The sequence below is a fragment of the Vanessa cardui genome, chromosome 23 (genome assembly GCF_905220365.1).
Source record: "Vanessa cardui chromosome 23, ilVanCard2.1, whole genome shotgun sequence".
In the NCBI taxonomy this organism is placed as follows: domain Eukaryota; kingdom Metazoa; phylum Arthropoda; class Insecta; order Lepidoptera; family Nymphalidae; genus Vanessa; species Vanessa cardui.
In genome coordinates this window covers 2,851,505-2,878,842 of record NC_061145.1, presented here as the reverse complement: position 1 = coordinate 2,878,842, position 27,338 = coordinate 2,851,505, and the positions used below count along the sequence as shown (strand labels likewise).

General features: G+C 34.2%; 1 protein-coding gene across 1 annotated transcript in view; it reads right to left on the bottom strand.

Moving 5' to 3' along the window:
- LOC124539900 (4-hydroxybutyrate coenzyme A transferase) overlaps positions 1 to 26,818 on the bottom strand; it is a 43,711-nt gene extending 16,893 nt beyond the window's left edge. The window contains exon 1 of the mRNA XM_047117262.1: positions 26,380 to 26,818. Coding sequence (XP_046973218.1) covers positions 26,380 to 26,566 — 187 coding nt within the window. The 5' untranslated portion in view covers positions 26,567 to 26,818. The remainder of the gene's footprint in view (positions 1 to 26,379) is intronic.
- Between the last annotated feature and the right edge of the window lie 520 nt (positions 26,819 to 27,338).

The window sequence follows — 27,338 nt, the reverse complement described above, 5'->3', positions numbered from 1 at the left end:
CTTGGTATTGTATGTCCCTATGGTATGTAACTGTATTAATATGACTCAATATCTTTTATTCCTTTCTTCATCTAATTTGTTATAATAATATTTTTGTATAATAAATTAAGAACTGAAATAATTTTTTTTTAAACAAAAAACAGACCTTAATTTAATAAGCTTTAATTTTTATGCTTAATATTATTACATTCTTGTTAAATTTTACATTCAATTGTTTTTTTTTACAATTTATTATGAACAAACTTTATACAAAAAAACCTAAGGGCAATATTTTTATTATTCTGACTGCCTCATTTACAAAAAAAAATGCAAATATGAATTATACAATTAACTTAAAAAATATGATCTTAACTCTGTTAAACTGATTTCACGATGGAATTAGGATCTGGGTATAAAGATTCTTCTCAAGTTAAAAGACAAACTTAAGTTTTAGCTCATTGATTTTGTTTTAACAAATTAAAAATAAAACAAAAACATAATAAAATGATAGTATGGGTTTGGAACCACACACCATTTAGAATTAATAGTTTTATGGAGACCAGCTAGTTTGTGAGTATCGCGTTTAGGTAATGAGAATGACTTGTCTGTTTGAACGCTTAATTGATACTGACTTGCTTGCTTTTATATTTGCTTAGGAATGTGAAACATACAATGAAATTATGTTAATGTATTGGTGAACCTATACAATGATGCTTATTTTAAATTAAATTTTATTCTATTGTACCTCTAAGGGTTAAATCCCGGGGATGTCTGTGTGTATTCCGCACATATTGTTCTATGTAGTCACCTTCACAACCTACACATAATCCACACCTAAAAATTAATTGTTCATTCACTCTCGATAGCACTTGTGAGTTTGACTTAACCTGGTCGAAAGCCCAAGTGATTTTCTCCACTAACATTTCACGGCTTGTGATTTCACGTCCACTATACACCAATGTTTTGACGTGTCCCCATAAATAAAAATCTAATGGCGTGATATCCGGCGACCTAGCGGGCCAGGCACGAGGTCCGCCGCGCCCAATCCAACGACCAGGAAAATTGTTATTTAAAAAATTCCGGACTTCGCGAGCATTATGCGCTGGCGCTCCGTCATGTTGATAATACATAACACGTAAATCAGCGAGGGGTATATCTTCCTCTAAATCTGGTAGTGTTTCAGTGAGGAAACGTAGGTATGTTTCTCCATTGAGTCGCTTCAAAAAGACAGGGCCTAGTAAAGTTGAATTTACAATTCCTGCCCACACATTGACGCTAAATCGGTGTTGAAAATGATGTGGTCTAGTTTTGTGTGGATTTTCATGGCACCACAAATGCTCATTGCGAGAATTGAACAAACCGACTCTGCCAAATGTTGCTTCGTCAGTCCATAAAATAGTTGGCCTCTCGTTTAGCACCCAGTTACAAAACGCAACTCGCGCGGGTTTATCGGGTTCGTTTAATTCTTGGACGCGAAGAAGGTGAAAGGGATATTTCCCTTCATTGTGTACAACACTCCATGCGAAGTATTGCGATACATTAAACCGCCGGGCTGCATCGTTGGTGCTCGCTGCTGGATTGGCTTCGAAGAACTCCATGATGTCTTCTTCCTCTTGAACTGTGCGCCTTGGCGGACGACCACTATCTCTTAAAGGAGAACGGAATTGGCCGTAATCGCGTAATCGCTGTGTGGCAGCTAGCATTGTCACGCGGCTTGGAGTAGGCACATTTGGAAATTTAATCGCATATTGACGACATGCTTCTGAAACGTTGTCATCGCATTTCGCTAAAATGCGAACCATTTCAGTATATTCGATATTGGAATATGGCATAGTGAACTTATTAACTGAAATCAACGGACTGTAAACTGAAATTAGCAATAAGAGCACGTTGCGCGGGCACATCAAAGCGTAAGACTGCGACGGCGCATCAAAGCGTTAATTACGTCAAGTCAAGCGTGTTAACTCCGCCCATTTTGTGGGTGGAGCTAAAATCAGACTATTTTAACTGTTTTTTTTTTCATTGCCGTATAGAGTTTTTAACATTAGAGAAATCAATTTTAATATTTTTAATTTTGTATGAAAGTAAAAATTAATGAGTTATGAAAAGTCATAAAACAAAAGTTGTTGTTTATGATGTTCTCAATCTAGCCCTGCGAGGTTGTTAATGTTTTACAAATAACCCTGTATACAGTGGTGCTTGCCTGGGTTTGAACCCGAAATCATCGGTTAAGATGTACGAGTTCTAACCACTGGGCCATCTCGGTTCAGTCATTTTGGCATCGATAATATTGTACTCCTTTTTAACTCTCTAAACGTTTCTAACACTATATCATACATCAGCAGCCCATGTCAGTCCACTGCTAGACATAGGCCTCTCGAAATGTACGCAACTGTGATCTATCTTTTCTATTAGAAATTCTTAAGAAATGATAAGAATTTATTTATTTATTTATTTAAACTTTATTGCACAAATATGTAACAAAAAATAAATTGAGCAAAAGGCGGGCTTAAAGCTATATAGCCTTATCTACCAGCCAACCTTAGCACATGCAAGAAAGAGCGTACAGTAGATGCATAAAGCCATCCTTATATTCAATTACATTACACATACATACATATATATACACACATATATATATATATATATATATATATATATATATAAGGTTGTAGGATGTATGTTGTATGTATGTTTATATATATATATATATATATATATATATATATATATATATATATATATAAACATACACTTACTTACATAAATATATATTATAAATATATACATATAACATACATTTAATAATATACTAATGATAAAGTAACTAAAAGTTACCAATAATACTAAAAGTACAGTGTAATAATAACAGCTTAAATAAAATAAAAGGGAACGAAACCAAGAAAGGCGATAAAAGCTAAGACCTATATTTCTTTAAGAGAAATTGTTTTACCCTACTTTTGAACAGATCTTTAGATGACGTTTCTCTGATGACGACTGGTAATTCATTCCAAAGTCGTATAGCGTTAACAGTGAAAGAATTAGATACAAAACCAGATGTGTGAGGAGGAATAGAAAGAAGAAGGTTATGAGAAGAACGAAGATGCCTAACATGAGTATCGGAAAGAAAATTAAATTTGGACTTAAGATAAGAAGGAGCAAGTGGATTATAAACAAGAGAGTGTAGAATACATAGTATTCTTAAATGCCTACGATCTTTAATAGGTAGCCAATTAAGCATTAACCGATATGAAGAAATGTGCTCAAATTTACGGAGGCCATATATAAATCGTATGCAGGTGTTATGCAATCTTTCGAGTTTACTTAAAAGTGTTACATTAAGATCGGGGTAACATGCATCACCATAATCTATAATTGGTAACAACGGACAATTTGCCAGTTGGATTTTTGATTTAATAGGTAAAAAGTTTTTAAAGCGCATGATGGAGTGTAGCGTGGCATAAAACTTGCGCGAAACCTCATTAACTTGGTCAGACCATTTCAACGAGTTATCGATTAAAACACCCAAATCTTTAACCTAAGATGAAATAGGAATTTCTAACAGAATTTCTAACAGTAATCTCATCATTTCCACTATCTGCTCAAGTGTGCACAAAAGTAAAGTAACAGCTTGTAAATTTCCCACCGCTGGCCTCCTCTCCCATTAAGGAGAGGGCTTGGAACATATTCCAACAATCTTATAACTTTCTTATAATTCAATATGATGGATGGCCGGTTCTTTTTTAAAGGAAGCTACAATAACATTTTTACTAGCCCGACCCATATACATAAAGTAGTAAAAAGTTACATAAGGTAGTCAGTACTAGTCGATACATCGGCGAAAGTATTTCAGGACAAGCCTTCAGTAATATAGCACACGAAGAAGGTAGTCACTAGTTCAATATGACAGTCAATGTCATAAATGGTAGGATAGATTCAAGAAGCAGGGGTCAATTATGCTAACATACGATATCCGCGCCTCTTTATAGAAGACATACACTGTCCCACTGACATCAAAAGATATTTTGGTATATGCCAATGCATTATACAAATACGTATGTAATGATCAATTTAAGTCGGTATGGCTTGTGTATTGGTTACATCGGATTACCCCTCATACCGGACATCGGCCATACACAATTGTTGATTGTTAGTGATTTAACTAGCGAAGGGAGTAGTTCGCATTGGTTACAACTAACTTTACTGTGAGTAAAGGAGGTTGTATATTTTTGAACTTCATTACATAGTATAAAACGAAGTCGCTTCCCACTGTCCCGTGATTCAGAAGAAGGTATATGTATAATCATGTGTAATATAAGTATACCTATATAACTATATTATAATATAACTATATATATGTATATAACTTCATGGTAGGGCTTTGTGCAAGCCCGTCTGGGTAGGTACCACACAATCATCAGTTATCCTACCGCCAAATAACAGTACTCATTATTGTTTGTTCCGGTTTGAAAGGTGAGTGAGCCAGTGTAACTACAGACACAAGGAACATAACATCTTAGTTCCCAAGGTTGGTGGCACATTGGCGATGTAAGGAATAGTTAATATTTCTTACAACGTCATTGTCTATGGGTGATGGTGAGCACTTACCATCAGGTATCCCATATGCTCGTCCGCCAAGCTATACAAAAAAAAACAAGGAAACAGTGATCTAGAGGTTTCTAATGTAATGTCATAAATAAATTCATTTTTAGAGCTAACACTGGTTGAATCCTACGAGATAGATCAAAATAATGTACTACAGTTTTATACATCTTAAAATCTACAAAAAACTTTACGCTGGATATCCATCTCCTATGTTACAAACTTAGACAGTCTATGTAACATAAGAGTTGACAGTAAGCGGGCCAGTTCCAGCACTTACTCTCACACTAATATGTGCAAATCAGGTTGGTACCTACTCCAACATTAGTCTACCCTATCAGCAATAAATCATATTCATATTTCTTACAGAGCGATTTGCCAGACTACCTGTGTATTTTATATTACAAAAAAAACGTAAATAAAAACTTTTTAATATTAAATTAACATGATTATTTTTATTATTAAAGTTATTAATTTCGAGATATTTACAATGTTTTTTTTTATTGTTGTTCGGTGGAGCTCGATGTTTCGACATTGTCTACGAATGTCTGTCTCGTGAACAAGACATTCGTAGACAAAAACATGGTAAATGTCCCGAAATTAATAACTTTAAAACTTTTTAATGTTTTATTTCTGCAACAATACAATGCAATGTGCAGAGGAAAACAGGGGCAACGGTTTATCAATTACAATTCGACGTTCAAGTTCACCTCAACCTAGTTACATTATAAATACACGAGTTGTTATAGCATGTGATCGTGTTTACAAAACAAATAATAATAATGTACTTTTAATTGAATTTAATCTGATTGAAAGATTGAGAAAACAGTGCGAGTATATCATAGTTATATACCCAATCAAAATCAAAATAAACTTTATTCAAGTAGGCTTTTATAAGCACTTTTGAATCGTCATTTTACAATTAAGTGAAGCTACCACCGGTTCGGAAAGTAGATTCTACCGAGAAGAACCGGCAAGAAACTCAGTAGTTACTCTTTTTTAACATTTAAAAAATACAACGTCATGTTAATTAAATACAATTATTTCAATTAATGTATCCTGCTTGGAAGTCAACAGGTATTAACTCCACGCTTTTTTATCATCTACAAAATCTTGTATCGAATAATATGCTTTTTCTACCAATGTATTTTTTACAAACGATTTGAATTTACTAAACGGCAAAGTTAAAAATTTCTGCGGAATTTTATTATAGAAACGGATACCTTGCCCCAAGAAGGATTTATTGACTTTGCGGAGTCGAAAACTTGGCGTTATAAGTTTATCCTTACTTCTAGTGCATATACAATGATTATCACTGATTTTATCAAAGTGATCAATGTTACTGTGAATATACATGATATTGTTGTAAATATATTGCGACGCAACAGTAAGTATTCCTACTCTGTTAAAAACATCCCGAAGAGAGTCTCTAGCTCCAAGATTATAAATAAACCGAATTGCTCTCTTTTGTAAAATAAAGACAGATTCAATATCTGCAGCGTTACCCCAAAGTAATATGCCATATGACATAATACTGTGAAAATAACCAAAATAAACTAAACGAGCGGTATCAATATCAGTTAGTTGTCTAACTTTTCTAACCGCGTATGTTGCGGAGCTGAGTCTTCCTGTTAGGGATAATAAATGAGAAGTCCACTGAAGTCTGGAATCCAATTCTATTTCTAAAAACACCGTAGTATCAGCTACTTCAAGACGGTCACCATTTAAAGATATATTATAAAACTAAATTATTTACTGTAAACCAATTGTGTATCTGTGATAATGCACCGTTCACATCGTCATAGTCATTTTTTTTCCTGTCAACCTTAAAAATCAGCGAAGTATCGTCAGCAAACAACACTATATCACAAATACCCTTAACATAGAAAGGAAGATCATTTATATATACTAGGAATAGAAAGGGTCCCAAAATTGAACCTTCTGGAACTCCCATTTTTAACGTAGATCCAGAAGACTTTATTTCATTAATGAAAACTTGCTGGATTCTTTGACTTAAATATGAAGCGATGAGATCAAGAGCTTTACCTTTAACACCGTAATATTTGAGCTTATAAAGAAGCGTTTTGTGTTCTACACAATCGAATGCTTTAGATAAATCACAGAATACTCCAATAGCGTTCTGTGATTTCTCCCAAGCATCGTAAATATGTTTGAGAAGCGCAATCCCCGCATCAGTTGTCGAGCGACCTCTTCTAAAACCGAATTGCTCACCATGAAAAATAGCATTTGTACCGAAATGGACGAGAAGTTGATTTAAAATAATTTTTTCGAAAATTTTACTTAAGGATGGGAGTATTGAAATAGGCCTGTAATTACCGGGATCGCTTCTGTTTCCAGTTTTAAAAAGTGGTCAAACTTTACTACATTTTAACAAGTTAGGAAATGAATCCGCGTCCAAACTCTTGTTAAAAATTACTGCTATATACGGAGCAATATCGTATATGATGTTATTAAATTTTTTTACCGAAATGCCCCATATGTCGTTAGTTTTTTTAATATTTACAGTTTTAAATACTTTTATGACATCTATCGCAGAAACCGTTTCAAATGAAAAATCAATAACGCATTTAGAAACACTATTATTTAATAACCTAGCTGCATTTGATGTAGATGATTTTAAATGAAATGTTATTTTATGGGGTACTTTATCAAAAAATGATTCAAATAAATTAGCAACCTCTAATTCAGAACTCGTGTATCTACTACCTGTGTTCAATTCTATTGGTATCATTTCCTTTTTGGGTTTTCCACTAACACTACTAATAACATCCCATGTGGCTTTAATTATATTATCAGAATTCAGGATTTTTTTCTTTAAATATAAGGACTTAGCAGAAATGCATACTGTTTTAAAAAATTTGGGATATTTAATGACGTATTCTAAAAAGGCTACGCTTCGATTCCACCTCCTCATATCATATAAGTCGTATAATTTATTTCTACTTTTATAAATACCAACAGTAGCCCAGTCACTAAACTTTAATTTTGTGTTACTATAACATGATTTCATTTTAAATATATTGTTAAATTCTTTTAGTATTACTTCAAAAAATGAATTATAAAGCTCATTTGGATCCTGTGTCGTAAGATCTAGATTAGACAATTTATACGCCACAATAGCTTTAAAACAATGTAATTTGTTAGCCGTTATTGGCCTGTATATTATTTTTTTTAAATGATTTATTTCTTTGTGTTTTAATGAAAACTTCTGACCACAATGGTCAGAAGTTAAATTATTTATAATTGATACTTCATATATTTCACAGTCACAGAACACATTATCAATACACGTAGAAGTACCGTCGGTTATTCGCGTCGGTTCATTAACTCTATGAGTTATATTAAATGACATAAACAAGGCGACCAACCGAACACTTAACGTAGTTTCTTTAAGTAAGTCGACGTTAAAGTCCCCACATACAACTATATATTTATTAGTTTTACATAGCTTTTTAAGAATGTCCTCCATAGTGGTTTCAAACAAATAATAATCTTCAATGATATTCTAATAAACAGATATGTTATATCCATACAAAACAACAGATTTATTTTAGCTTATTTTTACATTTCGTTAAAATTAAAAAGGATAGCTTGATAAAAACAATAAGTAAAAGGGATTACTAGATATTTTAATTACGCAAAACGTATTACTACGTAATTATGATGTATTATAACGTATTACTACGTAAAACAACTAGAGGCAAACGTCCCAATTAGGACGTTTTCTAGTCTTCACTTTTTGCGCGTTAATAACATATCTGTTTACTACAACATCATTGGACCTTAAAACTATTGCTAATTGAACAGCCAATCGTACAGCAGCTAATGCAACACAAGTATGCTTTCAGCCTGGCCTCAGACCCGTATTAACCCTTATTGCAATGACGTCAATGATGGTCAAGTCTTGGACTATCCTAATTGGACCATTAAAACATTTTTGGGAGAGAGAGATCGCCAGTACAATGCTTGCACTCACGCGCTTATTCTGCTTAAGACGGGGACTGTGTGCTATTCCTCAATTCCATATTCACACAAACTTCGCATCGTATGACAATGTTGCTATTAAAATGTTAAAAAAATATAAAAGAAGGGCCACTGAGAGGTTTATATTAGATATAAAGTTGTTTTATTTTTAAGAATAATTGAATTAAAGTAACTTGAAACGGAACGTATTTCAAAACACTAATTGGCTTTCAGTGACGTCACTCCTGTTATGAATACGTATTTGAGGTTACAGCTGTAAAAAAAGAGAATATTGAAACGAAAATTAATTGTGTATTTTGAATAAAAATGGAAGTTAGTTTTGTCAAAGCAGATTCCAGGTTTCTCTTTTCAACTTGGAACTAGTTTTTTCTTAGTTTTGTGTCAGAAGATCCACTCAAAAACCATTTATTTGAAAACTTTGTTGAAGTAGATGAACACATTGGCACAAATCATACGTCAATACTGCTTTTTTCGGAGCATCGAGTAGTCCGTTTTAAATTTTTACAAAAAAAAGTATCTCAGAGATCGAGAAAAAACGCGTAAGTATGAAAACCAGTCAGTGACAGACAGAAGTGACGTCATACGAAACAAAGACTCGTTTTGCACGAAAATTTAAATTGTCATTTTGAAACCGCATTTTTTGCATTAAAATAGAAGGTTTTTTGATTTTTAATATACCTGTGGTCTATCCTATATGAAGTTTTTTTAAATAAACACAAATAAAAATATCGCATCTTCCATGTTGAGAATTTCTTAAAAGAAAACCAAATAACATAATAGTCCATTTTATATAAACAAAAATAAAAAATATATCTATATTGATATAATATATTCTGAAGTAACGGGTTGTTTGCACTTGCACGCTCAAACCATTAAGCTGAATTTGATAAAATTTTCTTATGAAGAAAGATTGAATCCCAGATAAACATACAGACATACTTTTTTATACCAACACCTGACGACCAACCATTAAACAGCGAAAGTACAGGCGATAACAAATGCATGAAATAGTTATAAATACATATATTAATGTATCATAATATTATGCCACACCCATCTTTATGGCTATACAAAGAGCGGTTCAAATGATAGTAAATAAATAGCAATCGGTGTTAATGATGTCATGTCGTTGACCCCAAGACATCAACTACATGTCACAACATACAATACATAATCTACATTATAGATAATAATATTATCTGTTTATGTAATATGTTGCGTAGTTAATTGAGAGTGAAAAATATAAACATACTTTGTAAAACGTACGCACGTAAGACTTCTGTACTAAAAAAAATTAGGCGAAAACCAGTACATTACTCAAGCATATTCAAAGAAATTTGCGTCAAAACGTGATTTAAAAAGGATTAATACTTTTTTTAAATTTAGAACACACTGGCGTTCGAATGACGATAATTCAAATTACATATAAAGTTATCTCTATATCATTCTGTATATGTGTTTGTGTGTGTGTATCGCAAAGGAGTTAAACCGGTTTTGATGAATGTTTGTTTCGATGTGTGTTTGAAATTGAGATGGAAAATAAAAATATTTATTAAACGTACGCAATTCAGACTTGCAGATAATACAAAAATATTAAACTAACTTACTGTAATTTCTAAATTCAAAAATCGTTTCACGCAATCATTATTTCTAGACACAACTAATAAAAATACACTTCAATAATATTAAAACCTTATTTCAATACCCTGGTTGTTACCGTCTATTTTTTTTTATAAAGTTTTATAAAAATGCGATAAGGCGAATAATATTAATTTATACGGGACACGTATCTCGAGTAACATTCTCACAGTCGGTGTTTTCGTGATATAAAAATAGCTTTAAATTGCTTGTTATTTGCGGCTCGAGACTCTTTATAAAATTTGATATTTGTACTGTACACGTTTGAATTAAAAGATTTTTATATAGGTATACTAGTTGTCGACCACGTCTTCGCTCGCGTTTTAGGTTTTGGTTGCCATGTGTTAGACAAAAACGTAGCCTTTGTCTTTGGATTTCAAATTTGATTCATACCTAATTCCTTCAAATTCGGTTCGGCGGTTTGGTAGTGAAAGAGCGACGAACAGACAGACAAACAGAGTTACTCTCACATTTATAATATTAGTATTGAAGTTGATTCTATAATATAATTAGGTCGAGTGGTCCATTTGATGGTCAGTGTCAGGGATGTTATGATGTAAACGTAACCTATAAAGAAATATTTGTAACAATTTTGTTTTTGTATAGTTTATACTTAAAAATAGTAATTGAATGCAATTTAAAGCTTGATACTTATACAATTTTTAATATTCGTAACAGTAATTATCAATCGAAACGTTATGATTTCGTGTCACATTTCTACTATTACTTTATTTTTCAAAATTCCGATTATAGAATCAAACAATTAAAAAAAAAAACTATTTTTTTCACGAATCCGTACCGAACATAGAATATATTCAATATCTCGACCAATGACATCACTTCATTCCAATGTTAAAGTTGTTTATTTAATTGAAGACCTCCATGGTCGAGTGGTGTGTACACCGGTTTTCATGGGTACGCCACCCTGAGGTCCCGGGTTCGATTCCCGGCCGAGTCGATGTAGATTACCATTAGTTTTCTATGTTGTCTTGGGTCTGGGTGTTTGTGGTACCGTCGTTACTTCTGATTTCCATAACACAAGTGCTTCAGCTACTTACTTTGGGATCAGAGTAATGTATGTGATGTTGTCTCATATTTATTTATTTTTTTATAATTTAATCGTGTTCACGCCTCCGCTGATTGTAATACGCTAAAGTTAGTAATTAGCTTACGAATAGATTAACTGATTGTGCGACTCTATACCTATGATTTCTCTTCATATCTTAACTCTTGAATGTATACAATCGACTTGCAGTGAGTGATAAGGCGTTTTGATACTTGTAACTCCATTTATTTATGACGTAAGACGATTTATGGAGAGAGGAGATCGACCATGTCTCATGTGTTCTGTTCTTACAAGGAGGGGAAAGGAGTTTCGATAGTTCCTACGAAAGATCAAAAAAATGCCCAAAGATATATGAAAGGGGGGGGGGGTGCTTTGGCGAAACCGCGTGTTTGCCGAGGTTATCTCGGACGTGTACATTTATAACCTTTGAAATTACAAATAAACATAAAATTAAAATATTACAGTTATTAATTACGAGTGATTTACCATGGTTTTTTTATTTTTATTCAGTGGAGCTCGATATTTCGACATTATCTACGAATGTCTTGTTCACGAGAAAATAACCGTGTTAATTTAAATTCTAACATTAAAATAAACCAAACGTGCATTCATTTTTTCCTTTAGATTCTTACATTATAAATATTTAAGGGCGGCCTACTCTTATTTTATTCTTATAATAGGGAGACAGTCGAAAACAGTCTTACGTACTAAATCCCTTAACCTTAGTCTATAAATCGATGTCGCCTATAACATTTTGACATTACAAGCTCGTGTTCTGAGGAGAATTACTGAGTTATTAACCCTTTAACTACCAACGTCGTAACAGGAGTAATAAATAATTTGGGCTTGGATTGTCATCGACCACGTTAGGCGACCCCATATGTGACCTTTATTTAAATTAGATATAATAACGGAATTTGAAATTAGTAAAGAAAAACAAATTCAATACAAAAGTTGATGGGTTGCCTATGATACTTTTGTGTCTTGTTCAAAGTATTAACAAGTCTGTTTTCTAGTTTGAAGACATATGAATAGGAAAATAAGGTAAACAAAAGATCAGTAATATACGCAAACATAATAATCAGGTGTCATATAGAAGAAAAGGATATGCGAATTTTATTAGGAGTCGTCCGCCATAGGAGCCCTAAAACGTCAAGTCCTCATCTTAGGGATGCGTATTTATCGATAACTAATATTATTGATTCTCTAAGAAGGACGGTAAAATTTCCAAAAAATATACATTTTTGGAGTGACAAAAAATATCATTTCATAGTATAAAACAAGTCGCTTACTGCTGTCTGTTTCTATGTATGTATAGATCTTTAAAATTACATAACGGATTTTGATGAGGTTTTTTTAATCAGATACGAGCGATTCGAGAGAATACGCAGTGGAAACGTCACGGGGTTAAAAATAAAAAAATACATTCTATTGGAATTCAACTAATAAACTCATTCATTCCACATTGTATGTTACATACAAACATTTAAATTCATCGCATAACATGATTCAAAAGTGCTTATTAGAGCCTACTTAATATAGTATTAGTTTAATATGATAAAAAGTAATGACCGCCATTTAGTATTTTATTTTGTAATTGTATTTAAACTCTTTAATAATGATTTTGATCGAGAACTTATTGTTTGTATCGAGTGCCGCTATCATGCTTTGTTATTTATATAACTGCAATCGTCACGAGAATGCATATTACACACATTAAAGACACTAGTCTTGACAACAGATACAGTCGCGAACAGATTTATTATTTTTCTCACGACAAAACAAATCTTTGAGATACCTTGCTCCTTGCTGTGATAAGGTCTATTTTCAACCGACTTCAAAAAGGAGGAGGTTATCAATTCGTCTGTATTTTCTTTTTTTTTATGTTTGTTACCTCATAACTTTTCACTGGGTGGACCGATTTTAATATTTTTTTGTTTGAAAGCTAATGCTTCCCTTATGATCCCATTTTAATTAAATTGTCCAGTTCTGTTAATGGTATCCTTATGAAAACGATATAAGTCTTCAATTTGCATTATGTATGTGCACGATAAATAGGTGAATCATTCAAAATTTCGGCAACCAATTTTGTTGATTCTTTTTTTATGATCCATAACAAAGTAACGGAACGGACGGGAACAGAAAAATTCTGAGGAGCACGTTAGCGATACTCGGCCGAATCTTTTAAAGTTATTTGGATATTTGAGTCACCTTCCGTAACGTGGTTATGTTCATGTACCTAATTGTCATAGTCGAATATTATAATCAACTAGCGACCCGCCCCGGCTTCGCAGGGGTGCATACTGATACTAATTGTACTACAGAATTTGTTTATTTACGACATAACATTGCAAACTTATAAAATTATTAGTGTTTCTTTACTATATTTTTCATGTATTATTTACAAAAACCTTCCTCTTGTAACACACTACATGTCTATTAAAAAAAAACGCAACAAAATCCTTTGCGAAGTTTTAAAGATATAGGGATATAGGGTCAGAGAAAGCGACTTTGTTTTATACTATTTAGTGATGGAACTCTTAAACGGCTCACAGTTAGGGTGATATGCGGCAGAATTTCTTACTGTTTTTAATCAAATTTTTTGTATGTAATGTCATGTCATATGATGTACGACATATATTAGCAAAGTTTTTTCACTGAGGCCTATTACAGCTCTTTTATGCCGCATGTATTAAAGCCGCATTTTCGAAACTCTATTTTTGCTTTATTTTCATTTGGTTCATTTTGAAATGGTCCTCCAAGTAGTTTCGGACTCATATAAACGGCACGCTAAATCTATACATATTAAGAAAAATTAGTCAGTATACATCAGCTTCACTTAAAATCAAAAAATAAATAAAAATGTTTTCAAAAAGAAAAACCAATTTCAAACAAAACACTATTTTAAAACAAATAAATATGCACTAAAAAGTAATAGAAATAATTGCGTATTCAACATATTTTTTAGAGTCCCCCTGAGTAAAATGAAATGAAAAATATTAGACTTCTTAAAAGTCGATTTACGATTATATAATGTACATAGTTATCATGATTGCTATATTTGGAGTTGGTGTATTCTGTGGTATACATAAACAATACAAAATTTAAAATTTTCAACAAGCTTTAATTATGAAGTAAAATTTAAATTGAATATATTTAACACTAGCTGTACCCGCGATCTTGACGCGTTTGAATTAAACAAAAAAAAATAGCCTAAGTCACTCCTTATTATATCAGTTATCTGCCAGTGAAAGTCCCGTCAAAATCAGTCCAGCCGTTCCAGAGATTAGCCGGAACAAACAGACGGACAAAAATTGTAAAAAAATGTTATTTTGGTATATGTACCGTGTATACAAACATGTGCTAAGTAAAGTAATAAAGGGCTGTTAAATGTTACAAACCGACACTCCAATTTAATTATATGTATCGATTTTTATTCCATATACAAAGTTAAAATGTGTATGGAATCAGAACCATGACTAATATTGTTCATCAAAAACTGAATAAAGTTTAATTTATTTTTTTACTTACATTTTTTATTCATACAAAATATATTAAGATTATCTTTTTATGTTTATCTTGTAATAAAAGTTTGCAACACCTATACGGAGATTAAAGCCGTAAACAGAGAAGGAGTGAGCACTTGTAACTGATTAAGGGCACTTTATATATTATCTAAGCCAGTGGTTCTCAACATAGCTTTATTTCAATGGCAGGAGAAGTTGAAAAAGTAAAGTAAAGTAAAATTACAGCCTGTAAATTTCCCACTGCTGAGATAAGGCCATAAGAAGAGGGTTTGGAACATATTCCACCACGCTGTTCCAATGCGGGTTGGTGGAATGCACATGTGGCAGAATTTCGATGAAATTAATCACGATGTTTTCCTTCACCGCCGAGCACGAGATGAATTATAAACACTTTCGCTTGCGTTAACTTTGGTTGACACACGTGTTAGTGAGATATCTGTGTTTTTATATCAATTCTTTGTAACTATTTTGTGAATTTTCAGTGCAAATAGTTTCATTTTATGGTTTCTGGGTTTTACTAACATAATTCGGTTTCGGTAAGTGTTATTTTTCTTTTGATTATAGATATAGTATATTAGTTAAGTTACAGTAGTTAGTGTATAATGGATGTCGATCCGCCTCCCGGACCGCCTGATCCCGGGGGTTCGGAATTACAATCTGATCCTTCAACATCCTCTTCTCGCAAACGCTCCGGCGATAAGTCTTCTTGCTCAACTGACTCTTCAAAGAAAACAGTAAACCACCCTTCTACCGCTAGTCCCTCTATCCAGAACGTTTACGTAATTCCTTCGTATATTGATGGCCCAAAAAGTTACTCGGATGACGACAAAGGTCCTTTCATTGACCTCGTCTCTCGGGAAGTAGCTGATCCAGCTGCAGGTAATTCAATTAGAGCCATTAAATTCGGACAATTTCTTCATAAGCACAAGTTTGGCTCTATTATGAATGATGGTGTCAAAAATGTTGGAAGGAACAAAATAGAAATTCAGTTTGCTTCAGCACAAGCTGCAAATAGTTTTTTAAAGAACCCAGTCTTAGCATTGTGTAAGTATACGGCTAGCCTTCCTACATATAACATTACCAGAATGGGTCTAATAAAAGGTATCCCAGTGGACTGGTCTATGGAGGACCTTATGGAGTCAATTGAGCTTCCTCATGGATGTGGGGAAGTGATAAAATTGAGGCGTCTTAACCGGAAGACTATTTACGAAGGAGTTGTGTCTTGGATCCCAACTCAATCGGTAGTCATAACTTTTAAAGGTCAAATCCTCCCTGGCAAAATATACTCATTCCATACATCCCTTCCCGTTGAAACATACAATCTCCCCACAATAATATGCTTAAACTGCTGTCGTTATGGCCATGTTCGGACTCAGTGTAGATCTACTACCAGGTGCTTTAAATGTTCTCAGTCTCATATAGGTGATTCGTGTGAGGTTACTAAAGACAAGGCTACATGCTTACATTGCTCTGGCAAACACTTTACCACAGACAAGGATTGCTCTGAGTATTCTCGTCAGCAATCAATTAAAATTGTAATGTCGCAAGGTAATGTTTCATACATGTAAGCTGCCTCTCGCTTCCCCAATGTCCGTAAATCCTATGCTGAGGTAGCAAAAGAGTTGTTCTCTGCTCCTACATACGTCCCACCCTTCCCTGGTCCTTCAAAGTTCACCTCCAATCCTACTATATCTTATAGACAAACCATTGTCCGCTCTCCCTCCCCTAGACTTCCGCAAGGAAAGGGGTATCAGGCCATAGTTGGCAACTGCCCCTCCTCTTCTCATAATGGTCTCGCTCTAAATGTTCCTCATCCCTCCCCACCTAATAATAATCCCAATTTATTGGAACTACTCACCAAAATTCTCCTAAATATCCTCAGTACATGCAATGATGTCCCATTACCGTCCAACGTTGCCAATGATTTATCCCAATTATTTACCATCCTTCAAAATGGCCCCAATCAGATTCCTTCAATTGTCAAAGCATCCGTCCTAAGAAACCTGAACTCCTCTCACTTATTCACACACTTATTCATACACAATTCATATAAACCTGTCATTATTGCCATCTCTGAGACATGGTTGATTCCTGGCTCTCGTTTTCGGGTACCGGGTTTCTCCTGTTTGAGGGATGACAGAAATGATGGGTATGCTGGTTGTGCCATCTTGATCAGGCACTCCATTCCCTTCTCCCAATTTCCCTTACCTCCTTTTAGCCAGCACATCAATGCTGTAGCTATCAAAGCCTTCAACATCTCCTTTTTATCTATTTACATTCCTCATCCTAGTCTTTCACTTGCTCCTGAATTACACTCCATTTTTTCTTCCTTCCCATGCTCTGTTCTTGTTATGGGGGATTTTAATGCCCACCATACATTATGGGGTTCCTATTTCTGTGATGGATTTGCCCCCTTGTTGGTGGACATCGTTGATGATGTAAATTGCATTCTCAATGATGGTTCGCCGACTCGTAGGGTTAATCCTAATCAGAATCCTAATTCCGCTATTGATTTATCCATAGCTTCCCCGCCCCTTTCCTCTCAAATATCTTGGAATATCCTCCCATCTACGTTTGGTAGTGACCATTTCCCTATCCTTCTTTCATTAAACAACAGATCCATTGCTCCATCCAAATCATCCCCACTTCTAAAATATAGGCTTAAAAATGCTAACTGGTTAGGATACTCTAACTCTATTGATGTCAGTTGTGTTAAGCTCTCTCCCTGATTTTATGAATGGTGAAAATGCTCTTGCTTACTACGAGCTTTTTCTTAATATTATTAAATCCTCCGCTGATTCCCATTTCCCACAAAAAAATCTTAATAAAAAAATTTGCATCTCTCCGCCTTGGTGGGATGAAGAGTGTAATTCCTTAGTCCAACAGAGATCTGAAGCCGAAGAGTCATATAATGTATGACTTCACAAAATTTTATCAAATATCAGCATATAGATGCCAATATTAAAAAACTATTTTCCAGAAAGAAAAAACAGGGATGGACCAATTTCTGTGAATCCCTTAGTCGTCGGTCTCCCCCTCAAACAGTTTGGAGAAATCTTAAGAGATTTCGTCGCTCCCTCGATTCTGATAACCCAAACGCCTATAATCCGTCCGTATGGCTTAATGATTTTACTACCAAACTTGCACCCCCCTTTGTTCCATGCCAGGATAGTTTTATAAATTTTACTCAATCATCTACCTCAGATGATATGGATAGTCCGTTTACTATCTCAGAGCTACACACAGCTCTGAACGGACGGAAGGACTCGTCACCAGGGGAAGATGGCGTGCCCTACTCTTTTATAACAAACCTCAGCGATAAAGCTAAATGCGTCTATCTGAATATAATTAATGCTTTTTTCTCAGCAGGAATCGTCCCGGAATCTTGGAAGTCCCAAATTATTATCCCCATACTCAAACAAGGAAAAAGTCCTTTGGACCCCAATTCTTATAGACCCATTGCTTTATCGTCTACATTAGTGAAAGTTACTGAACATTTTATAAAAAATCGTTTGGAATGGATAATGGAAAGCAGGAATATTCTCTCTCCCTCTCAATTCGGCTTTCGAAAGGGTTTGAGCACTCTTGATAGTCTCAGCATTCTCACGACAGACATTCGAATAGCCTTCTCTAGCGGAGATTACCTCGTGGGTGTTTTTCTAGATATTTCTTCAGCATATGATAATGTTCTTCTTCCGGTACTCAGGCAGAAGCTGCAACAGCTGAGTATCCCTCCGAGGATAACTCATTTCATATGCAGTCTGCTATTTTGCAGATCAATTTCCGTTAAACATCAAAATCGTATTCTTCCCCCCAGGTTTGTCTGGAAAGGTCTCCCGCAAGGATCAGTTCTAAGCCCACTGCTTTATAGCATTTATACCCATGATCTCGAATTGTCAGTGAATAACTATTGTAACATACTTCAATATGCTGACATTGTTTTGTATTTTAAATCTTCATATGTTCAAAATTTAACTTTGCATCTAAACTCTGCTTTACATTATCTTGATCTATGGCTCTCTGACCATGGCTTGTCTTTGTCTATTGAAAAGACTCAGGCAGTTGTTTTCACTAGAAAAAGACAAATTCCGGTCTTCGACTTGTTTTGTGGGGATCAACGTATCAACTTTGGCAACAAGACGAAATTTCTAGGCATTATTCTCGATAACAAACTGAATGGAATTTGTCACTCTGAGCATGTTATTAAAAAATGTGAAAAGGCTATTAACGTCCTTAGAGCAGTCTCAGGAGTCTGGTGGGAAGTTCACCCCTATTCTCTCAAACTACTGTACAATGCAATAGTTCGTAGTAATTTAGACTACGGACTGTTTGTCTTAGAACCCCTAAGTAAATCCGTGTCTGAAAAACTCAACAAAATTCAATACAAATGCTTCAGAATAGTCATAGTAGCTATGAAAACTACTCCCACTAACGCTCTGCAAGTTGAATGTGTTGATCCTCCGCTTCAACTGAGAAGACAATTTTTATGCGACCGTTTTGTAGTAAAATCTTTACAGTTATCCTCTCATCCTCTTTGGTCCCGTCTAAGCGAACTATCCCAACTCTGCGTTCGCTCTAGAAGTCCTTCCTTATTATTAGATAGTTTCTTAAAATTTACAACACTCCCACACCCTATCTTAAGGTTCCAGTCAAATCCTCTTTTTTCCACTCCATTCAGATCTCTAGTCTATAATCCATCTATTATTACAGATCTTGGTCTTGTTAAAGGGGCCCCTGATTCGAACTCTAAATTTCAAAGATTTCTTCATCAAAATTGGTCAAATCATTTACTTATATTTACTGATGCCTCTAAACTATCCCCTGACAGCTGTGTTGGCTCAGCCTGTTGGATACCCAAATTCAAAATTGTTCTTCAATTTAAATCCCCTCTTGAAACATCCTTTTCTGGTGAAGCAATTGCAATTTTAGAAGCCATCCTTTTTGCCCACTCCCATGACCTCAAACATACGTTGATTTTGACAGACTCTTTGAGTTGTCTGTTGGCTATTAAGGAAAGTCCGTTTCGTAGTAGTCGAAAGTTTTTATCATCCTTAAGATTAGGGAAGCATTGTTTTCCTGTCATCAAAAGGGGTTGGAATTATCGCTTGTCTGGATAGCAAGCCATTCTGGTATTCCCGACAACGATACTGCAGATTCGTTTGCTAAATCTGCTATAACAACTGGCTCTCTTGATCACTTTAAAAATTCAACTCAAGACTTGAGTGCTCTAGCGAAAACTCATCTTGTTAAATCCTGGAACTCTGATTGGGAAGTATCATCAAAATCTAAAGGTAGATTTTACGCAACTCTACAACCAGATATTCCAAGGCGTCCTTGGTTTTCTCATCACAGGCAAGCTAATCGTTGGGTTAAACCACAACTATCTGCCGTTTACGCCTTGGACATGCATGTACGCCCGTTCATCTTTGTAAAATTAGAGTAGGAGATCACTCTTTGTGTGAATGTGGCCTTGACGAAGGTTCCTTACCCCATATACTGTTTTCTTGCCCCAAACTCCTCTATCCTGTATACGACGTTCTCCCTCCCAAAGTTCCTCGCCCTATTAATGTTGAATGTTTGTTAATGTGTGTGTTTAGTCCACTTTGTAAATTTTTATGTAAATATATTGAGCGTAATAAAATTAAGTTGTAAATATTTTTGTGATCGTTCTTATTTGATGTTTTAATAATCATTTTATATGTTTATTTAATTATGTATATATTATTGTATTGTTTTAGGTTATGGGTTAACAGAGAGTCCACTACTATTGTGCCCTTAAAATTAATTTAAGCCTGCAGTCTCGACTGCACCGTTCAATCTCCATCGTGTCTTCTCCATCGCACGTGACATTGGCGAAATAATCTGTGCCCTCTTGGCACAAAGACAAGCCATAAAAAAAAACAATATAAACACAAATTAAGCACATATGTATATAGCGGTGCTTGCCTGGGTTTGAACCCGCAATCGTTTGATGCATGCGTTCTAACCACTGGACCATCTCAGCTCTGTTAAAGTTGAAAACCTTCGATATATGAATTCCATACAAATTGCTAATAACCCTGTTATATTATGCACTACAAACTTGATCTTGATTAACATATCTAAATGTATAAATACTACTGTGATTAGCCGTGATGGCGTAGTGGTTATTAGACGTGCATCTTTACGGCTCTGAGTTCATATTCGGATCAACCATCACTAACAAGTTAAATTTACAATCCACCTTATAGTCACTTTTGTGATTGCATGTACTTAAGATTAACATTACTTAAGAAGTCACAGCTATCATTAATTCATAAACAACATTACGATCAATACATGCACTTTTAAAACAGTGAAGGGAAAATGTAGAATAATTCATTTTTAACTAATCTGTTTACATGGGTAAAAAACTCTTGCATTTACAGTGACAATAAATGATATTCTTTAGGTTTAATATAAATTACTATTGAGTAAAATAATATATATATATATATGCTATATTTAATAAATGACGCTTACATTCCACACTATTTGCCTTCATGGTTTTATATTGAACAAGATTGCTTTGTTTTATGAATACATATTTATACAATATTAATTTTTTACAATTCATATAATATTATAAAAACTTAACAAAATCTGCCTATTAAGCTTTTGAAGCCAAACCACAGAATGGAATATTATGAAATTTGATATGAAATAAGCCTGAATCCCATGAAAAGACAGGCTATTTTTTATAACATCTGTTGACCAACCTTTAAAGCATGAGATGTGCCACAGGGAGAAACTAGTGTATAACATCAGTTACATTTTATTTCAATGAATGATTTCATTTAAAAAAGAATTCAACAAAGGTATTCAATGGTCAAAAAATAATAAGTCCTTGACTACATAGTTTAGCTAGGAAATGTTCAATTATTATTATTCAATAATTATTTAGATAAGAGATTGGCTTACTGATCCATGGGTCAGTTAGATACCATAATTATACATTTCATTAAATTACAGAATACAAATGCTAAAAATAAAACAGGAAATTAATTTATACTGTGTAGCGTGCACAAACAAAATTACTTATCACAAAATGGCTATAATAAAGATAACTGAGTTGTTCAACAATGTTCTTACATCATTAGTGTAATAGTTCTTTCTAATAATGAAAAATAAATTTACAAAATTACAACATTCACATAGTACATCTGTCTATATAAGACTTCTAAGTTGAGAATTTAAATTTGGAATCTATGAATAGGTTGCATTCCAAAAGGTCATGATTTGCATAATAATTATTTGTTTGAGTCCGTCACTAATTTTTATTTTTTCTGACAATTTTATAATTCTAATAGTTATCAATAAGTATATAGTAGTCCATAAACATAAAACCTACTGGTTAAATCAGATAGATGTTATTTGTCAGAATGCTACAACAATGACCTTGGATAATAAACTCTTTAAAATTAATTAGTTTTTTATAAATAAATATTGTTATTAATCTGGATAAAATAATTAATTTGTTTTTGGTAAATAAACATTGCTTTTACTAATTTAGTACATCTCTTCTTCAATTTTATTCATTTTTATTTTATAAAATAATACTTTACAGTGGCGGATTTGCAGTCCTAGCCGCTCTAGGCCCCCGGCCATGTGCCGCCCCTTTCTTAGCCCCAACATTATAGACTATAATATACATCAGTAATGAATTTCTTCTTCCACTTTTAATGAAAAGAAAAATCTTTACTTCCACTTGTAATTGATTCAGAAAATTGGTTAACTAAAAGCTACCTTGTAAAGCTACCGTCTTATTCATAAAAAAGTTTAAGCCCTCAATAACTAAAATGTGCTTTCCAATTGAAAACGTCTTTGTGGTAAAAGAAACAAAACATATTTTAACTAGATCAGTGTAATAATATTTTTATGAATAAGGCAGTTAGTTTATAATATTTTTCGAGGTTTTAGGGATGATTGGACATTTAAATAAAACATTTAAAACAGTTTTATGCTTTGTTTTTAATAACATACATGTTTTACAATGTGTTACAAAACTCGTCTGCACTTAAGCGCAGCAAAATCATTAATTAAATCTTCGCAATCCAATTTGCTTAAAAAATCAGCTTCTATGTTAAGCAAAGCAAGATCGTTTAACCTTTGCTCCGTCATTGTTGTGCGTAAATAGTTTTTAACTCTGCGCAAACAAGAAAACGATCTTTCTCCTGTACAGTTACTGGCGGGTGTACACACACACATACGAAGAGCAATATCCACGTTTGGGTAAATGGTTTGAAGACCTTCGGTTCGTAACCATTTCAACAGACTGACTGCACTCTTTCGCTCCTCATTTTTTATGCTGCAGTGAGAACGAAAATGAAGACATTCTTCTGTAAAATTGTCTTCTAAGTCAGTAGAATAAATCATTTGCAATGCCTTGGCCTTATCTTCGACTTCTGAGATGCTTAAATTCGTCAGGTTGGTAATAAAGTAAAATTTATTGTTGAGTAATTTATAAGCATCCCGGCGTCTTTTCAGTTCTTCTGATAATGTATCAATGACTACCAAAAACGTATTTATTCTAAAATTTTCACGGCCATTTTTTTGTTTCATGTTTTCACCTGTATTTGTCTCGTCAGGAAGCAGCTTACGCTTTCGATTGCGTCGAAAATCTTTTTCATATTCCTGTACGAAGGACAGTTTTATGGCTTTATTTTCGAATTCATCGAAATTCTCTCTTGTTTCGCCAACAAAATGTATTAAAGTGTCGTACAGTTCTATGACAATGGTAATGTCAATTTCCACACTCTGAAGTTTTTTACTTGTGGCGTTGATGCGATCTAGTAAACATCCCCAAAAAACAGCCATGAGGGCCGTTTCAAAACGTTCCAGTTTCAAACGAATACCTCTAGCTTCGCATATAACGGTCCTCTTCTGTTTTGTGTCATTTTCGATGGTGACTAGCGCTTTATGGATTTCATTCCAGGATTCGCGCAAACTTTTACATGCGTCTGCACGAGCTGACCAACGAGTCGTTGATAGACTTTTGACGGTGAAATGTGTTTGAAGGAGTTCCCAACGCTGAGTTGACGCTGCAAAGAAATTGTATAACTCTTGGAGTAGAGAAAAGAAGGAACAAGCCTCTTGGCTGCTTTCAGCTGCACATTCACCTACTAAATTAAGCGAGTGTGCTGAACAGGGAACATAGTCGGCAAGGGGTGATATTTCCTTTATTTTAGTTTGTAGGCCGTTGTATATGCCTGACATGTTAGCTGCGTTGTCATATGATTGCCCGCGGCAGTTGGAAATGTCAATTCCCAATTCAATTAAAGTTGAGGTAACAGCATCTGTCATTTGTTGTGATTTGTGGCCTGTGTTTGGAATAAACTTGAGGAACCGTTCTACAGGTGATCCATTAGGCAGGACATATCTGATTACATAAGTGAGCTGGTCTACGTGAGATATATCCGGTGTCGAGTCAATGATCAGAGAAAAATATTTCGCTGTTAATATTTCCATTATAATTGTCTTCAAAACTTTGTTCCCCATAAGTCGAATAAATTCTTCGCACGTTGTTGAAGAAAGATAACTCGTAAATCCTGAGCCTGGATTTCCATAACGTGTAATGTGTTTTGCTAAGAACGGATCGAATTCAGCGATAAGCTCTAAGGACATCAAATAATTTCCATTGTGGATTGATCCAAATTTTTCATCGTGTCCTCTGAAAGGCAAACCACGTGATGCAAGTGCTTTTACGCATGCAACTACTCTTTTCAGAATGTTTTTCCAGTAATTTATTTCTTCATCTAATTGCATTGTTAATGCGTGGTCAATGCGACCTAACACGTTACTTCGTTCTTTCATTTGCAGAACAGATAATTTGTGATTAGGCGAATTCTCATGAGATGAAACTCGATGATATGAATTTTTCCAGTCATTGAAACCTTCTTTTTTGTCGAACTGACTCTCCCCGCCATTAAAAAGTAGACAAGGACCACAATAAACACATCCAGTACTTTTGGAATAAATTAGCCACTTTCGCGGAACTTTTTCGCCATTTAGAAGCTGACGTTCGAATAAATGTCTCGACAACTGTCGCACTTTATCTTTGTAAATGCGCTCACTATTAGGAAAATCATTTTGGATGTTTTGATTGGCTCCATTCTTACAAATGTGATCACGCGTGAACTCGTCGATTGTCCATTTAGCTGGATCGTCGCTGATTTCGTAGAGCTCCTTATCCGGAGGACTGGGCTGCACTCCTACTCCTGGTACTAGTGGGACATCTTCGGCTTGTTTTTTTGATATACTTGCCACATCGACCAAAGTATTTTCACTTGAAGACACTGCAGAATCATCAGTTGACGGAGCTCCGCTACTGCTATGAACGTCGAGTGTTGGTTCAATAGTAGGATCTTTAATATCTGTAGACGGTTTTCCAAAGAAATCGTCTAATTTCCGCGTTTTTTTAATCGTATCCTTTTGCTTATCATCTTTTTCTTTAGCCCGCTTGCGATACTCTGCCCCACTTAACCTTACCCTCTTCTTTCCGTCCATATTTAACCATGCAACACAAAGTTTTTACGTAAGCGTTTACTAATTAGTATAAAACTGAATCCGTCCGCTCACTGCTATTGCTATACGCACACTGTTGACATAACTCGCAGGCGCGAGCGGGCAAGCGAGTAAGCGTGGGTGGGGGGAGAGTAGCGCGACGCACCGCACTTGACTACACGCCGTACACGCGCGTAATAACAATCGATACCTATACTTCCTAGAACACTTATATTAAACTAAAGTACAAACTATTTTATATGTATCTACGATGTATGAAAATATTTATACTTTGATATGTAAAAATAGTAATTTAGGAAAATTTTAATCATACGGTACGTGATCCATATGCAAAAACATATTACGATACTTTGCATTTGAGTTATTTCTTGTTAATCTTATTATAATGAGTGATTTATTTTGCTACGATTTGCCGCCCTTAATACCTGGCCGCCCTAGGCCCGGGCCTATTGGGCCTTAGGGCAAATCCGCCACTGATACTTTATGTATTGAAATATGTTATTTTCAAACTAAAACTAATCTGGAACAGTATTGTAATTTAGAACAACTTAATTATTAACAGTATTTTATTTGTAGGTGCTTTAAAATATACATATTAATTAATAGTAGAAGAAAATAAAAACTGAATAAATTTAAGTTACTACTTCTAAATACAAAGTTCAAATTTGTATGAAATCAAAACTATGATTAATATTGTTCATCAATAAACAGTGGAGTTCAGAGTACAAGGTTCAATTGTTTGACTCTCTGCCTCTGGATAATATTCGCCTAATAGATTAATGATTGGCATTTAACTCATGTGTCTATATATCTGACTCAAATTATAGCTCTGTGTTATCTGTGTAATTTACTTTTTTTTAAACAGTAAATTAGAAAAATGTTACACGACAAGGGGCCTTCAAATTATATGTTTCTAGTTTCATTTGAATGATTGAGTACGATATATTCATAAATAAATCTTAAAATTAATAATAGTATAGTAGCATAATATTTTAAAACTATAAAATAAATAAACTTTACCTGATTTTAAACATTTTTCAAACGCCTGCTTAGCTGTTACAATCTCAGGTTTTCGGTCCAAAGGCTGCGATAATTCTTGCGTATACGTAAAATAATTCCTATTCGATTTCACACTTTGTAACGCGGCGCTTATTTTAGAGAAGTTCCAGGCCGATACATTCGGCACTATTTTACCTATCGCCGACATTATATTATGGTATTTTTAAATATATACTTCACGAATAAATGTAACTGATTTTTTTTAATAATTTATAACACAAAACTAATGTTTATGTATCGACACAGGAAAAAAAAAGAGGGACGACCCTCTTTGTACGATAGGTCGAGTTGCGAGAAAACTATACCTAAATCTAATGTATTCTGTGTATCTGTATACAACACAGCTAAACCGAGCGACAAACAGCCCGTCTGACTTGTGTACCCCGCGCACTTCACTCGAGAATTTTGACATATTTATTAGTATTTACGAACATACCACAGATAAGTAAGATATGACGTAGCATTATTTAAAATGTTACGTTAGGAGAAAATGCGTAAATTTTGTAATATATTCAAAAATATATCGAATTTAATGAATACTAATAAATATTAAACCGAATAGAATATGAGTTGGTGGAACGTGTTCCTAAATTTTTAAGGGCTACACTTTTTAAAAAGTCATCACTTTCTCATTTTGAACTATTAAGTATTAGTTTGTTCGAAAATTCTTTCTGTATTATGTTCTTTGTCAAATAAAGTTATTTTTGCTTCGTATCGTCCATCATTAATTAGAAAATTAAGATATTATGTACCTATATTGAGTTATGTGGTTTTATGAGCCCACTTAAATCTGAACGTTGATTGATTGATTTTGAATTCCATATTTGTTTTTATACATAACTTTGATTAAGTCTATTTCTCTTTCAATCGATAAAAAATCGACGATGCAAAACTAGCTGCGTGATCTATATCATAAAATA